Here is an 18,207-nt window from a genome sequence, read left to right on the forward strand (position 1 = left end):
AGAGAACCACATTGAGCTATTCCTCCAAGATAACATTTATAGTTAATAACCACATTATGTGGCCTATATCTAGCCTTTTTGTTATGGTTGATTGGCCTATAACTGGCCAATGCAAAAGCGTATGTCCACATTTCTGTTTATTTTGTATGTGTGTGTCATGTGTTCTGTTGGTGGTGATTGTCACTTTATGCAATTCCCCACTGCCTTACTGCATTCAATTAGTTTCATAGTTGCTACTAATACTCAGTATTGCTTTGATCACTTGTAGTAGGCCTGTCTCTAATCATTCATATCAGACTGGACTCTCTACGAACTGATTCTAGATCAGCTGTCACTTGCAGCAATAGACCTGTCTTAAGTCATTCAAACCATATCTCTCTGCCTCTGCTCCATCTCTCTTTCTGCCTCTCTGCTCCATCTCTCTCTCTCTCTCTCTCTCTCTGACTCTCCCCCTCTGCTTCCCCCTCTCTCTCAGTGTGTGTGTATGTACAAAACCCCTAAAAAAGAAGAAAAGAGTGAATGAATGTGTGTTGTGGAGCTTGCCCTGTGCAGCTCCGTACTGTACTGTATGGGGGGGGGGGGTTAGGATGATACTAAGGGCCTGTGACTAAGAAAGTATTAGAATGTTAGGTACATTTAAAATATTTTATTTACAATGTACTAATAAAACTAACGGTTTACATCCAGAGAGCCCCCCCCCCTCTATTTTCATTAAATGGTTCAGTCCTGCCCCCTAACCGGGCGGGAACGGTACTAGCTAACAGTGAAATGCGAGTGAGGAGTGCCGGTGGAGCAGCATGTCTCAGCTTCCTAAAGAAAAATCTGGCTTCCAAAAACGGAAAGAAAGAAAAGAATGACAGGAGAGGGAAAAGAATACTGTCACCCAATTTTTCACAAAGGAAGGTGGAAGGTGGGCGTAGTTCGTGAGAGGTGGAAATGAACCTGTTAGCCTACAGTGAAATAGGCTACTTTTGCTCGCCTAACATTAGTTACTTAATATCTTCACAGAAAATTGAGTGTTTACATTTCGCTTCTCTTTTAGCAAACATTTAATCAATGCAGGCAAACGTTTAGCAAGCTATTCATACTAAATCAATTGTCCCTGACCCTGCCTGGTGCCAGGCCCAACAGATGCAGCTTCAGGCTCAGCAGTCACTGGACTGGACTCCCCATAACCCTAAACCAGCCCTACTCCCAACTGAAGGACATGAGAAGCATTGTCCTGAATGACATGTCAGTTGGCATAATTGCAGTTACTGCAATGCATTGAGGACAGGAATGTGATTCTCCAGTCAGGAAAAATCTCACTCGACACAGAAGGCAGCCAATATCAGAGCCTTGAAGGAAGAGATGCAGGCTCTTAGAGATGGATGGGAGTCTCTCCCTGTCTGAGGCAACACTGATTGCTACGCAAATTGATGTTGCACCTCAATTTAGCAAGGAACACAGCCGCCAGAGGAAAAGGAAGAGATCCCATGATGAGATCTCTCAAGTCAAGACGGCTCAGGACAGTGCAGCATCGGTGTTTTGGAACACAGTGTTTTCTTTTACTTCTATGGACATCATCATAAGTGACTTGGCCACTAGGTTCCACACCACTGCAAAAAAATTGTAGAATAATTTTCTGCTGTTCTGAAAGTTGGGCAGATTAGTGAGGATGAAGTCCCTTCTGTGTGCCAACCACTGATCATGAAGTATTCCAGAGATCTGACACCTGAGTTTCAAAATGAAGTAGGACACCTGAACACTGAATATGCCCCCCCTCTAACTTGTCCCCTCTTGGTATTCTGAATACAACTTGTAAGATACAGCTGCAAAGCATTTTTGGAGAAGTGTGCGTTACTTTACGTATATTTTGCACACTGCCTGTGACTGTTGCTGGTGGCGAGAGAGCTTCCAGTAAGCTAAAACTGATTTATTTACTTTTTATTTAAAAAAAAATTGAGGTCCACTATGTCCCAGGACAGGCTTTGCAGTCATGCTATGCTGTCCATTGAAAGTCAGTTAGCTGGAAAGCTGGACTTCAAAGACTTGATCAGTGACTTTCTAGCAAGAAGGCTGGGCCTTGGGCTCTTGGTGAGTAAGGCTGAGCAAGGGCCAGTGATGACTGTTAAAAGGCATGGCTATGGATATTGGATCACTACACACATGATGCCCACAGGCTGAGAACAAGATATATCTGGCTGGATTGTGGCACAATAAATGTTATGGCAATCAAGACCCTGAGTGGAAGAAAGCTATTGATTTGGTGACCACTTGACCCTTCCTCTAGCGCCACCATCAGGCCTTTTCATTTCCAGTTTTTTCCAGTTGCTTATTTTCTAGTTGGTATGTATACTTAGTTCAAAAATCTGCTGCTGATTTTGCTATTTTGTTTGTTATATCATTCTACCGATGATAATGTTACTTTATTTTAATTGAAGATGTTAATGTATATTTCAGTTCTATTTATTTTAAGTTAACATTTAATGAATAAGAGAATTTTCCATTCGAGAATTGTACCATTAAAATGACATTTAGACTGTAAAAGATGGCCTTTAGCACATTTCTTATAGAGGGTATCAAACAGTCTTGCATCAAATAGTGAATTCCACTGTTTGCGTGCATGTCTGCGCAGTGTTATATTATCACAGCTCTCACACACACAGCTCACTATCGTACAGTAAATATTGGACTACAAGAGAGTTGCAAGCCTGCAAAGGTATTAAAGCTTTGAATGGGTCAATTGTGTTCTTGAGGTGTGTGGTTACAGCAATTGCGCAGGGTTGGTGTGGCCTGTGGTGATGGACCCCAATGTGATATCTTTTCATGGGGCCCAAAATCCCCGGCGGCGCTGAGTCTGGATCTCTGGGTCCAGTCTTCTCAAACATCATTGTCACAACAACACCCGTAGCCTGACCATAGAAAGACAACGACTAGATCTCACATCACACTGAAAGTCATGTCTGGTGTTGTTCAGGGTTCTCTGCAATGTCATAACTTCCATCCTGTATTTAGTTCATGTTAACTGCTTCAATTTGATTGAAATCTATAACGACACAATGCTATATATATATACTACATGGGATAACCAGTAATAATACTGAAATGTGTTTTCTTCTTGCAGTTTATTAGAGAAGACATGAAGCAACAGCAAACCAACAAACACAGTAACCTGCACAGGGAAGACCAACACATCACTGTAGAGGAGCTGTGGAAGGGCTGGAAAACCTCAGAAGGTAGGAGATAGATGGAACAGAGAGAAGGATGGAGGGCGGGTGAGAAAGAGGAAGGGAGAGAGCAAGAAATGGAGGGAAGTACTGTAGGGATTGGGAATACTGGAGGGAGTTAGGGAAGAGAAATTTGTAAATGAACGAACATTGTGTAACTAACATTTTCTCCCTGTCTCTCAATTCAGTTTGCTTTATTGGCTTGACTTAACAATGTACATATTGCCAAAGCGTACTTGAGATTTACAATATCAACATACAGTGCCAGTCAAAGTTTGGACACACCTACTCATTCAACATTTTTTCTATATTTTTTTTTTTACAAATTTCTACATTGCAGATTTAAAAAATATCTTCACTATTACTCTACAATGTAGAAAATAGTTAAAAATAAAGAAAAACCCTGGATGAGTATGTGTCCAAACTTTTGACTGATACTGTAATTAAAATAATAATAATTAATATTGTCAAAGGGACAACAATAACAACAATAACCCAAGGGCCAAAATAACCATACATTGAACAACAACAATGGCATAGAGCACGTGTGCAGGTTTGTTGGTCTGTAAGACACTATCCCTCGTTTTTTGGAAGGCAGAAATATAGTGCCTTGCCAACCAACAGCTCTCTGCGTCCTCCCCCAACAGGACGGGTAGCCTACTCTCACCAGAGAGGTCTTTGAAACTTTGAATAAGGGTTTCACATTTGGGGAAATGACACTCTCTTTGTTTTTTAAAAACATTTTGCTCTCGCTCTTTCTGTAGTTCACAACTGGACGACGGATGACACAGTCCAGTGGCTTAAGGAGTCGGTGGAGCTGCCTCAGTATGAGAGGAACTTCAGAGACTTCCGGTTCAATGGAAACACTCTGCCCCGGTGAGTACATTATCACACCACATCTCAGTACACCCTCCAAATTGAGTTGTGGTTCGAGGACAACACTAACATTTTACCAAGGCAGAGACAAGTGGCCCAGATCGAGGTACAACGGTGGACGCATCAATTCAGGCTACACATTCTACTGAGCCATTTACTTTATGTTCATATTCTTATTTTGTATTATTTGTTATTGTTGTTGCATTGTCGAGAAGGAACCCGCAAGTAAGTGTTTAGTTGGCCGATGTATACCATGTGTATGTGCCCCTTACATATGACTAATAAAATGTGAAACGTGTACAGTAGTGGGCCTAATGACAATCGCAGAATGTCATAAGCCTTTTAGCGTCTTTAACAGATGTCTCTCTATGTTAATCAAATTGTGGGTGCACTGTTATTTTGTGAGTGGACAAATGTGAGTGGGTAGCCAACAGGATCGCCTTTTCAAAGTGATTTTTTTTGACAATCCGTTGAAAACATCGACTGGTTGTGTTTGTCATATGAAAAGGTAATACATGATAAAAGGAATATGACAAATGTTTACTATGTTTACTAGGCCCATGGAGTTCATACTAAATTAATAGGAATTCTATGATTAGAACCACCCAAAACAATTGTGTGCACAATGCTACTCAGACCAATGCTGCCCACTGCTGGATATGTGAGGTAGTGCAGGTGGAATGGGAAATAAACTACCCAAACGTGACACAGAGACACACACATATGCACAAAGGCACGCAACACACACCCACCATGTATCCACTTCGACCGACACAAAACCTCCCTACCCATGTAGATACATTAGTGCAATTTAGTGAACTTACCCCAGTTTTTATCATGACCCTGATATCAGGGGGGTAGCCTAGTGGTTAGAGCGTTGGGTAGAGCGTTGGACTAGTAACCGAAAGGTTGCAAGTTCAAACCCCCGAGCTGACAAGGTACAAATCTGTCGCTCTGCCCCTGAACAGGCAGTTAACCCACTGTTCCTAGGCCGTCATTGAAAATAAGAATTTGTTCTTAACTGACTTGCCTAGTAAAATAAAGGAAAAATATGTTTTTTAAACCAGCAGGCAATTATTTTAGTCAATAGGTGACACCTTGATATAACTTGAAACCACCTCATTAGATGTTATCAATAAGAGTTAGAGCAGTTATATTAGAAGCTCTTTAGGTTTGTGATTCACTGAATATCGGACATACACTACCTTTCAAATGTTTGGGGTCACTTAGAAATGTCCTTGTTTTCCATGAGAACATACATAAAATGAAAAGCAAATATAGTCAAGACGTTGACAAGGTTATAAATAATTGTGTTCTTCAAACTTTTGCTTTCGTGAAAGAACCCTCCATTTGCAGCAATTACAGCCTTGCAGACCTTTGGTATTCTAGTTGTCAATTTGTTGAGGTAATCTGAAGAGATTTCACCCCATGCTTCCTGAAGCACCGTCCACCAGTTTGACTGGCTTGATGGGCACGTCTTACTTACCATACGGTCAAGCTGCTCCCACAACAGCTCAATAGGGTTGAGATCCGGTGACTGCGCTGGCCACTCCATTATAGACAGTATAATCAGCTGACTGCTTCTTCCCTAAATAGTTATTGCATAGTTTGGAGCTGTGCTTTGGGTCATTGTCCTGTTGTAGGAGGAAATGAGCTCCAATTAAGCACCGTGCACAGGGTATGGCCTTCCTTCTTCAAGATCCCTTTTACCCTGTACAAATCTCCCACTTTACCACCAATGCACCCCCGGACCATCACATTGCCTCCACCATGCTTGACAGATGGCGTCAAGCACTCCTCTAGCATTTTTTAATGTCATTTTTTTCTGTCTCTCACAAATGTTCTTCTTTTTAATCCGAACACCTCAAACTTAGATTCGTCTGTCCATAACACTTTTTTCCAATCTTCCTCTAGCCAGTGTCTGTGTTCTTTTGCCCATATTAATCTTTTAGTTTTATTGGCCAGTCTGAGATATGGCTTTTTCTTTGCAATTCTGCCTAGAAGGCCAGCATTCCGGAGTCGCCTCTTCACTGTTGACGTTGAGACTGGTGTTTTGCAGGTACTATTTAATGCAGCTGCCAGTTGAGGGCTTGTGAGGCATCTGTTTCTCAAACTAGACACTCATGTACTTGTCCTCTTGCTCAATTGTGCACCGGGGCCTCCCACTCCTCTTTCTATTCTGGTTAGAGACAGTTTGTGCTGTTCTGTGAAGGGAGTAGTACACAGTGTTGTGCGAGATCTTCAGTTTCTTTGCAATTTCTCACATGGAATAGCCTTCATTTCTCAGAACAAGAATTGACTGACGAGTTTCAGAAGAAAGTTCTTTGTTTCTGGCCATTTTGAGCCTGTAATCAAACCCACAAATGCTGATGCTCCAGATACTCAACTGGTCTAAAGTAGGCCAGTTTTATTTTTCTTTAATCAGAACAACAGTTTTCAGCTGTGCTAACATAATTGCAAAAGGGTTTTTGTAATGATCAATTAGCCTTTTTAAAATGATAAACTTGGATTAGCTAACGCAAAGCGTGCCATTGGAACACAGGGGTTGCTGATAATGGGTCTCTGCACGCCTATGTAGTTATTCCATAAGAAAATCTGCCATTTCCAGCTACAATGCTCATTTACAACATGAACAATGTCTACACTTTATTTCTGATCAATTTGATGTTATTTTAATGGACAAAAACAAGGACATTTGACCCCAAACTTTTGAACGGTAGTGTATGTGTGGAATGAGTACATGGAAGGAATAGAGTGGGAAGGGGGATAGAGGAGGGTGGAAGGGAGTTGAGGGGGATGGAGGGATCTCTAGGGTGTCAGAGGTGTTGTTTCCCCCCCTTACCCACGGGCGCTGACTCATGAAACGATGTCACAGCAGTGGATCAGGTGTCACTGGCTGCCATGTTGTCTGATCCAGTTTAAGATGGTGGCACGAGTACACAGGCACATTCAGACACACACACACACACCGTATACCCACTTCAACTGACACAAAATCTCCCTACCCATGTAGTCACATTAGTGCAATTTAGTGTACTTACACCCCAGTTTTTATCATGACCCTGAAGTCAGCAGGAGATTTTGTTATATAAGGTGTCATCTATTGAATTGAACTTGAAACCACCTGTTTAGTTGTCATCAATAAGAGTGAGAGCGGTCATATTAGAAGCTCTTTAGGATTGAGATTTACTGCTAGTGGGACGTATGTATAGAATGAGTGCAAGGAAAGAATAGAGTGGGAGTGGGATAGATGAGGTTGGAAGGGAGTTGAGGGGGATGGTGGGGGTGTATAGGGGGTCAGGGGTGTTGTGTTTCTCACCCCCCCCCCTCCACCCACCCGTACCCGTGGGCACGGACTCATGAAACGATGTCACAGCAGTGGATCAGGTGTCGCTGACTGCCATGTTGTCTGATCCAGTTTAAGATGGTGGTGGCACGAGTACACAGGCACGTTCAGACACACACACTCACACGCAGACACACCAACGCCCATTTAACACATGAGACGAGATACAGACACACACACACACGTTTGCTTACTTGGCCATGTATGCATGGTTGAACAAGTTCTTAAACAAAGAGTATAGTTATTGTGAAAATATTTCCAGCCCTTTACCAATCCATTCTTTCTCTCTCTATTTCAGATTAGCGGCAAACGAACCGTCGTTTATGTCTGGTCAGCTAAAGGTATTAGACCAGCGGCACAAACACAAACTGAATCTAAAAGCACTAGATGCTGTGCTCTTCGGCCCTCCCTTACGTAAGTATTTGTATTTGTATTTATTCTGGATCCCCATTTAGCTGCTGCCAAAGCAGCAGCTACTCTCCCTGGGGTCCGGCAAAATTAAGGCCGTTTATACAATTTTAAAACGTTACAATACATTCAGAGATTTCACAACACACTGTGTGCCCTCAGGCCCCTACTCCACCACTACCACATATCTACAGTACTGTGTGTGTGTGTGTGTTTGTGTGTGTGTGTGTGTGTCTATGCCAATGTTTTTGTTGCTTCACAGTCCCCGCTGTTCTATAAGGTGATTTTGAATCCTTTTTTAAATTTTTTTAATCAAATTTTACTGCTTGAGATGTTATAACCATGTATTGCTACCACTGTATCATCAAAGGTACTATCTAAGTGAGTTTCAGAGATAGTCAGAATAATGTTGTCATCTGTTACAAGCAAGTTATTGGACTTCATGGACCTTGTTGCTTAGGCTACATATGTTAATATGGGCTATTTTTAGGACTTTTCTGGGTTGCTTGATTGTTTTTAATGTTTTTACTGGGAAGCTTATCAGAGGTAGACTTACTCATTTTATTTACATTGGAGCTGATAGTGCAGGGGAACTGCATAAAGTGGTCTTCCTACTGTTGAACACCGCCTCAGTGCTAAAAGTGTAACTCTGGTTTTTAGGCTCATGACTACTGCTTACAATAGCTGTAGGATAAAACGATGTATTCGGTGCAATTAGGGGTCAATTAAATCAATTAAATGACTTGCATTGTTTTTGCCACTGCCCCTAAGATCATGCACATCTGATGCAGCATTATGACGACACATTGTCACAATGGTAGGGATTAACTGAGCTGGTCTTGGATCATTTACCAGTCATTGTTTCAACGCAGCCTTGAAATGCGTGGACAAGAGTCCAGGGGCCATGATGATTTGGATGGACTCCGTCATTCCTGTGGAGTATCTTCTGTTTCCAGAAGTTGTCAATAATAGCCTCCACGTGCCTGTATGACCTCCCTACAATGCCTGGGCATGCTCCTGATGAGGTGGCGGATGGTCTCCTGAGGGATCTCCTCCCAGACCTGGACTAAAGCATCCGCCAACTCCTGGACAGTCTGTGGTGCAACGTGGCGTTGATGGATGGAGCGAGACATGATGTCCCAGATGTGCTCAATTGGATTCAGGTCTGGGGAACGTGTGGGCCAGTCCATAGCATCAATGCCTTCCTCTTGCATGAACTACTGACACACTCCAGCCACATGAAGTCCAGCATGGTCTTGCATTAGGAGGAACCCAGGGCCAACCGCACCAGCATATGGTCTCACAAGGGGTCTGAGGATCTCATCTCGGTACCTAATTGCAGTCAGGCTACCTCTGGCGAGAACATGGAAGGCTGTGCGGCCCCCCAAAGAAATGACACCCCACACCATGACTGACCCACCGCCAAACCGGTCATGCTGAAGGATGTTGCAGGCAGCAAAACGTTCTCCACGGTGTCTCCAGACTGTCACATCTGTCACGTGCTCAGTTTGAACCTGCTTTCATCTGTGAAGAGAACAGGGCGCCAGTGGTGAATTTGCCAATCTTGGTGTTCTCTGGCAAATGCCAAACGTCCTGCACAGTGTTGGGCTGTAAGCACAACCCCCACCTGTGGACGTCGGGCCCTCATACCACCCTCATGGAGTCTGTTTCTGACCGTTTGAGCAGACACATGCACATTTGTGGCCTGCTGGAGGTCATTTTGCAGGGCTCTGGCAGTGCTCCTCCTGCTCCTCCTTGCACAAAGGCTGAGGTAGCGGTCCTGCTGCTGGGTTGTTGCCCTCCTACGGCCTCCTCCACGTCTCCTGATGTCTCTTGGTAGCGCCTCCATGCTCTGGACACTACGCTGACAGACACAGCAAACCTTCTTGCCACAGCTCGCATTGATGTGCCATCCTGGTTGAGCTGCACTACCTGAGCCACTTGTGTGGGTTGTAGACTCTGTCTCATGCTACCACTAGAGTGAAAGCACCGCCAGCATTCAAAAGTGACCAAAACATCAGCCAGGAAGCATAGGAACTGAGAAGTGGTCTGTGGTTATCACCTGCAGAACCACTCCTTTATTGGGGGTGTCTTGCTAATTGCCTATAATTTCCACCTGTTGTCTATTCCATTTGCACAACAGCATGTGACATTTATTGTCAATCAGTGTTGCTTCCTACGTGGACAGTTTGATTTCACAGAAGTGTGATTGACTTGGAGTTACATTGTGTTTATTTTTTTGAGCAGTGTATAATGTCAGCAGTCTGCTTAATCTTTCACACCCACGCCCTAATGATGGTACTGGACCTGAAATTATTGGCCGTTTTTCTTTTGTCTTTTTATGCTAAAATCAGTTCTTTTAAAATCAATTTTCAAATGTTCAGAGCTGGCCCTCCTGATGTCGTTTGACCACACATGGACTACGACAGTGTCAGCTCCCGGCATCTGTGGTAGAACAGTCGGAAGCAGCCTTGTTATGTCCTGGACTCGTGCTCCTGGGTGGAACAGGTTTTTTGTCTTGGCGACCGAGATGTTTCTCACCATAGCGCTGCCTATGATGACAGCTGGTGATGTTGAATGTGCCGGTCTTTCAGGCAGCCTCGCGGTCTGGTGAGCTCCGATGAGCTGAACCTGAAGTAAAAGCCATCCGAGAGAGAGAGAGCCAAGGACGAAGACGCAGGTTCCTCCGGATCCGATCTTGATTGGGAAACTACCACGGACGAAGACGGCGGAACCTCTGGATCCAGGGCGGCAAAGCTGTTTCTGGTCTGTCAGTCCCGGCTCAACATCTCCGAGGAGACCGGCTGGTTGGTTGGGTCGAGACCAGCTCCGTTCTCCAGGGAAGGGGGAGACACCTTCGGGGATGGAACCCTGCCTAGCACCTGCCAGTCAGCTGTGGAGTGCCGACACGGCGGCAGAACTTCCACCACACCAGAGCGGCGTCCGGCTACTGGGGTGGAAGAAACTAAAAAGTAGGTGGGCGTGAGTTCCCCAGTAGGTTAGCTACTTGCTGTAGCAGTTGCTACGTTGAAAGTCAACGCGGTCCACATTGTCGCAGAACAAAGCAAAGTAAACACTGCTCCTGCAACAATGGAAACATTCAATAGCGGCCTCCATTTGAGAACTCCAGGCCAGCTAGGCTAGCTGGGCTTTCTCTCCCCCTATATGGAATCTGTCAGGATGCCGGGACAGATAGCAGCGCTCACAGCAATTTAGCCCAACAGAGCCGCAGGATTCAAAATAAAAGTATATAAAAACACTGTCAGCTTTTAAACCAAGATCTTTAGTTGAGGTTTCAACCAACAACAAATGCACGTCGCGCTCTGAGGTATGTGTGACTGTTTGGTGCCAGTATTTATCAAACATCAAGGAAATTATGAAAAAGTGAATAGTTTATTTCCAAAGCGCTATATCCACCAAATTTCACGTTTCTTTTTTCATCGGAAATGATTGCTTATGGTTACCTTCGTGTGTGTAAAATATTACTATTCTCAGATTTTTTATTCATAGAAAATATATATTTTTCGATTGCAATGAACAGGCAGAACAGAACACAGTGGGCTCCATCATTCTTGAATGGAAGACGTTTGGAACCACCAAGTCAATTCTTAGAGCTGGCCGCCCGGCCAAACTGAGCAATCGGGAGAAGGGCCTTGGTCAGGGAGGTGACCAAGACCCCAATGGTCACTCTGACAGAGTGAAGGTCCCCAAGAACACTGCTCCAAACATTCTCTGTGGATATGGGAGAACCTTCCAGAAGGACAACCATCTCTGAAGCACTCGACCAATCAGGCCTTTATGGTAGAGTGGCCAGATGGAAGCCACTCTTCAGTAAAAGGCACATGACAGCCCGCTTGGAGTTTGACAAAAGGTACCTGAAGATTCTCTGGTCTGATGAAACCAAGATTGAACTCTTTGGCATGAATGCCAAGCGCCACTTCTGGAGGTGACCTGGCACCATACCTACAGTGAAGCATGGTAGTTGCAGCATCATGCTGTGGGGATGTTTTTCAGAGGCAGGGACTGGGAGCCTAGTCACAATCGGAGCAAAGTACAGAGAGATCCTTGATGAAAACCTGCTCAGGATGTCCGACTGGGGCGAAGGTTCACCTTCCAACAGGACAACAACCCTAAGCACACAGCCAAGACACCGCAGGAGTGGGGGTCTGAATACTTTCTGAATGCACCTTAAAGCAAGAATCCTGAATTGAAACTATAACAAAGCGGGCACCCAACCTGTTTTTATTTATTGTATGAGCAAAAAATATTTCATTTTATTAGGACCGCTAAGCCAGGCAAAATGAAACGTGCATATTTATAAAATGAATATGAGTTTGGGGGCTGTAATGATTAAATATTAAAGCATTAAACCTCTCACTAAAAGCTTCACTCATACATACATTTGACTTAAATCTGAACTGGTTCTCTAGTGGGTTATTACGAAAGACCCATCCTTTGTTCAAAAATTGCCTTCGTACAGATTACAACTTCTCATTTCCGATTAATTGAAAATTTAAAAATTTTGTTCAAAGTATTGCCCTTTCTTATACAAGCCATACAAAGCTGGTTACCCTAGAAAATAGTAAATATAAGGAAACTCCAGGAATGAGTGTGTTTCCAAATTGTTGACTGGTACTGTACACACACAAATACCCAGTGAATGTATGTGTATGTGTGTATATACACAGTTGAAGTCGGAAGTTAACATGCAGTTAGGTTGGGGTCATTAAATTTTAGAACCACTCCACAAATTTCTTGTTAACAAACTGTAGTTTTGGCACGTTGGTTAGGACATCTACTTTGTGTATGACAGAAGTAATTTTTCCAACAATTGTTTACAGACAGATTATTTCACTTATAATTCACTGTATCACAATTCCAGTGGGTCAGAAGTTAACTGTGCCTTTTTTAAAAGCTTCCAGAAAATGTCATGGCTTTAGAAGCTTCTGATAAATTATGTCAATAAGCCTTAGTCCTGTGTACCTGTGGATGTATTTCAAGGCCTACCTTCAAACTCAGTGCCTCTTTGCTTGACATCATGGGAAAATCCAAAGAAATACCTCAGAAAACAAATTGTAGACCTCCACAAGTCTGGTTCATCCTTGGGAGCAATTTCCAAACACCTGAAGGTACCACGGTCATCTGTACAAACAATAGTACGCAAGTATAAACACCATGGGACCACGCAGCCGTCATACCGCTCAGGAAGGAGACGCGTACTGTCTCCTAGAGATGAACGTACTTTGGTGCGAAAAGATGAACGTACTTTGGTGCCACTCAATCCCAGAACAACAGCAAAGGACCTTGTGAAGATGCTGAAGGAAACATGTACAAAAGTATCTATATCCACAGTAAAACGAGTCCTATATTGACAACCTGAAAGGCCGCTCAGCATGGAAGAAGCCACTGCTAAAAAAACGCTATAAAAAAAGCCAGACTACGGTTTGCTACTGCACATGGGGACAAAGATTGTACATCACAAAATAGATGGCATTATGAGGAGGGACAATTATGTGGATATATTGAAGCAACATCTCAAGACATTAGTCAGGAAGTTAAAGCATGGTCGCAAATGGGTCTTCCATATGGACAATGACCCCAAGCATACTTCCAAAGTTGTGGCAAAATGGCATAAGGACAACAAAGTCAAGGTATTGGAGTGGCCATCACAAAGCCCTGACCTCAATCCTATAGAAAATGTGTGGGCAGAACTGAAAAAGCGTGTGCAAGCAAGGAGGCCTACAAACCTGACTCAGTTACACCAGCTCTGTCAGGAGGAATGGGCCAGAATTCACTCAACTTATTGTGGGAAGCTTGTGGAAGGCTACCCAAAACGTTTGACCCAAGTTGAACAATTTAAAGGTAATGCTACCAAATACTAGTTGAGTGTATGTAAAACTTCTGACCTACTGGGAATGTGGTGAAAAAATATGTGTGTGTGTGTGTGTGTGTGTAATAAATAAATATATATATATATATATATATATATATATAATATGTAGTGTGCAAAGCTGTCATCAAGGCAAAGGGTGGCTACTGTCAAGAATCTCAAATAACATATATTATATTATTATATTTTTTTTTAAACACTTTTTTGGTTACTACTTGTTTCCATATGTGTTATTTCATAGTTTTGATGTCTTCACTGTTATTTCTACAATGTAGAAAATAGTCTAAATAAATAAAAACCCTTGAATGAGTAGGTATGTGTATATCAAAAAAGCTGCAAAACTAACTATTTGTGTCCTCAGAAGAAGGGTGGTGGTGGATGGGTAAAAAATAACAAATAAACTGAGGGATGGGTCTGGAGAAATGTAACCTCAAATTCATAGACAGAGCTATGGATGCAAGGACTGACCATCTATGATGTAAAAAATACAGTTTCGCCCGGGTTGTTTCCTCACTCACGTACTCTTCACCCTCCCTCTCAGGTCCACAACACAACTGGATGAAGGACTTTGTGTTGATGGTATCTATAGTGATCGGGATGGGGGGCTGCTGGTTCGCCTACATCCAGAACAAGTCTTCCAAGGTGCACATGAGTCAGATGATGAAGGACTTGGAGAGCCTGCAGAGTGCTGAGCAGAGCCTCATGGACCTTCAGGGACGGTATGTAGCCTGATGCTGTTTATGAATGGTTTGTAAAAGGTGGTTAAATGTGGTTTATAGTTGATTTACAAATGGCATACACATGTTCAGTTGTCTATTGGCTCGAATGCGTCTGACGTTGTATGTTTGGTGTATGGCATGCAGTCTGAAGAATTATTAAGTTAAATTAATTTAGCTTAAAGTGATCACATTTTCTAAAAGGTTCTAACCCTGTCTCTCACTCACTCACTCACTCACTCACTCACTCACTCACTCACTCACTCACTCACTCACTCACTCACTCACTCACTCACCGCCCTCCAGCCTCGAAAAGGCCCAGGAGGAGAACCGCACTGTGGCGGTGGAGAAGCAGAACCTTGAGCAGAAGATGAGGGATGAGATCAGCGGGGCCAAGAAGGAGTCGTACCGCCTCCGTGAGCTCCGCCAGGGGGCAGAGTGTGAGCTCAGCCGCCTCAAATATGCTGAGGAGGAACTGGTGCAGGTAGGAACCGTGGAGAGTGTTGCACATAATTAAGGTAGCAAAGTTACTGGAATTGTCAGCAATTTTGGTAAGTAACATGTAACTTCGGTAATTTATACTTTTAAGTAATTAAATTGTTTTAAGTTGATTTTATTTTCTTCATATAAATTTTATTTTTTCTTTATCATTACATTGGAGTCCATATTTTCCATGAGTTTCTAGTGGATAGACCATATGGTTTAAGAGCAAATAGAATAATTAATGAAAAAAGACTTGAATCAACAATGACATAATTTGCAATTAACTCTGCAACGCCTCCAACTATTGACTTCTTCACAACTGCCACCAGTTTTACAACAAAGACATATTGACATAGTAAATTAAATAAATGCGTGTACGAATATAAAGTATATTCCATGCTGAAACCCTCAAATTAACCGCCAACTGTATTCACCAAGTTGATGGGTTATATTTAGTGTAATGTTCTATTTTTCAAATTTATAACATCTTATTTTATTATTTGACATGTTATGAAAATTACCATAAATCCTTGAAAGTTTTTTATTTTATTTTTTGTTTTTCAATCTGGTCGTTTACCGGTAACATTCCCTCCCATTGCAATCCTACAAAGAATACTGTCCCGTTGTTTAGCATCAAATCCCATCTCCCTGTGTCACGGGAAATACTGCCCCCTTGTGTAGCATACAGTACAATGCCGTCTCCATTCACAGTAAGATGAATGCAGTATAGTATTCAGGTCATATGCATACCACATAGAATACTATTCCTCTGTGTATAACATAATATTCCACAGTGAAGCATTTGTCACTGTTCCCCTGCGCATTGCATAATAACATCTCCTTATGTACGAGTCTCAGAAACCCAGACACTAGGCAACAGCAGTGACTAGGGCCTGGGATTAATGACGGAACCTCTTGGTAACTTTGGAAAAATATAAAAAAATACTTTCCCCGGGGAGCGTCGTCTTCAAACATATCGCTGTACCAACAAAATCACGAGGCGGACATGCCAGAACGTCATGATTCGAAACAGTTTTTAACAAAGGCAGTTGATGCAAACGAGCCACTTGCAAAATGCACTCATTAAAAAAATAACATCTGTCATCTCCATCTTGCTAGCTACGCGGGCAACAAGCAGATTAGGCAGTGACGTAGTGCCTCTATGCCAAACTAACATTGTTTCTGAACAAATGTGTAAGCTGGAACATTGCTACGTTGTGGGAGGCAACCCCATTTGTCTAGAGAGACTACTTATGTACAGTACAATACACTTTTATGCCAAGATTTCATATTATCCCATGTGTGTGCGACGCCTCTATTTCTCCCCCCCCATCCCGTCCCCAGGTGCGTATGGCCCTGAAGCGAGCAGAGAAGGAGATGCAGACGGAGTGGTCGGTCCCAGAGGCCCTACAGATGTGGCTACAACTCACCCATGAGGTGGAGGTCCAATACTACAACATCAAGAAACATAGCGCGGAGCTACAGCTCACTGTCGCTAAGGAAGAGGTAACTTCCTGGGAGACCAAATGACATCACTATGACATCACTTCCTAGGAGACAGTGTCAAGTTTAAGTAGGAGCAGGTTTTAGGGTGATTTTGGGGATGTAAATGGGTTGGTTCATTGGGTTGTGAATTTGTAAGTGAGTTGAGTTACATTTTGAAGTGCAGTATGGAAAATAAGCATTTTGCACTTGTGTAATTGAAAATGTCTGAACATGCACAGACACATGCACACAGATGCATAGAGGCAGACACAGACACACAGATGCATAGAGACAGACACAGACACACACAAAACATAGCTAAATTACTTTAATTGCATTGTTTGTTTTTGCCTTTTATAACTTGCAGTGAGAATGACTCATAAGGCAATAAACTGTGGAGCACAAACACTGAGACACAGCAATATGTTGCTGTCATTAAAGTCGATGTGGTCACATTTGACATCTTGACCCAATTTGAGGACTTATTGATAAAACTAGTCTCTGTAGGATACTGTATTGTACAATACATGGCAGAAGGTATGTGGACACCTGCTCGTCGAACATCTCATTCCAAAATCATGGGCATTAATATGGAGTTGGTCCCCCTTTGCTGCTTTGACAGCCCCCACTCTTCTGGGAAGGCTTTCCACTAGCCGTTGGAGCACTGCTACGGGAACTTGCTTTCATTCAGCCACAAGAGCATTAGTGTGGTCGGGCACTGATGTTGGGCGATTAGGTCTGGCCCGCAGTCGACGTTCCAATTCATTCCAAAGGTGTTCAGTGGTGTTGAGGTCAGGGCTATGTACATGCTAGTCAAGTTCTTCCACACAGATCTCCACAAATCATTCATTTTTTTATTAATTTAGGGTTTTTTTTAACCTTTTTTTCTCCCCAATTTCGTGGTATCCAATTGGTAGTAGTTACAGTCTTGTCTCATCACTACAACTTCCGTACGGACTCGGGAGTTGTAGCGCTGCTTCTTGACACAACGCACATCCAACCCAGAAGCCAGCCACACCAATGTGTCGGAGGAAACATCGTACTCCTGGCGACCTGGTAGTGTGCACTGCGCCCGGCCCGCCACAGGAGTCTCTAGTGCGTGATGAGACAAGGATATCCCTGCCGGCCAAACCCTCCCTAACCTGGACGACGCTGGGCCAATTGTTCGTCGACAGAGCCTGGGCCACTGCCCCACCCGGGAGGCCCGACAAATAATTTCTGTATGGACCTTGCATTGTGCACACAGGGGCATTGTCATCCTGAAACAGGAAAGAGCCTTCCCCAAACTGTTGCCACAAAGTCGGAAGCACAGAATTGTCTAGAATGTCATTGAATACTGTAACATTAAGATTTCCCTTCACTGGAACTGAGGAGCCTGAACCATGAAAAACAGCCCCAGTGTCACGGCTTTCGTTGTGGGAAGGAGGAGCGGACCAAAATGCAGCGTAGTTGTGATTCATTTTATTTAATAAGGAAACTATACACGAAATAAACTAACAAAATAACAAACCTACAAAAACCGAAAACAGCCCTATCTGGTGCAAAACACAGAGACAGGAACAATCACCCACAAACACACAGTGAAACCCAGGCTACCTAAATATGGTTCCCAATCAGAGACAATGACTAACACCTTCCTCTGATTGAGAACCATATCAGGCCAGACATAGAAATAGACAAACAAGACATCCAACATAGAATGCCCACTCAGATCACACCCTGACCAACCAAAACATAGAAACATACAAATAAACTATGGTCAGGGTGTGACCCCCAGACCATTATTTCTCCTCC

At 43.2% G+C, this 18,207-nt stretch overlaps 1 protein-coding gene across 2 annotated transcripts in view; it reads left to right on the forward strand.

The window, feature by feature from the left end:
• LOC135510745 (stromal interaction molecule 2-like) overlaps positions 1-18,207 on the forward strand; it is an 84,116-nt gene that overhangs the window by 51,516 nt on the left and 14,393 nt on the right. For both annotated transcript variants that reach the window (XM_064931917.1, XM_064931918.1), the window contains exons 3-8: positions 3,107-3,218; positions 3,974-4,085; positions 7,730-7,845; positions 14,271-14,448; positions 14,752-14,929; positions 16,273-16,434. In XM_064931917.1, coding sequence (XP_064787989.1) covers positions 3,107-3,218; positions 3,974-4,085; positions 7,730-7,845; positions 14,271-14,448; positions 14,752-14,929; positions 16,273-16,434 — 858 coding nt within the window. The remainder of the gene's footprint in view (positions 1-3,106; positions 3,219-3,973; positions 4,086-7,729; positions 7,846-14,270; positions 14,449-14,751; positions 14,930-16,272; positions 16,435-18,207) is intronic.

This window comes from Oncorhynchus masou, chromosome 23 (assembly GCF_036934945.1).
Source record: "Oncorhynchus masou masou isolate Uvic2021 chromosome 23, UVic_Omas_1.1, whole genome shotgun sequence".
NCBI lineage: Eukaryota > Metazoa > Chordata > Actinopteri > Salmoniformes > Salmonidae > Oncorhynchus > Oncorhynchus masou.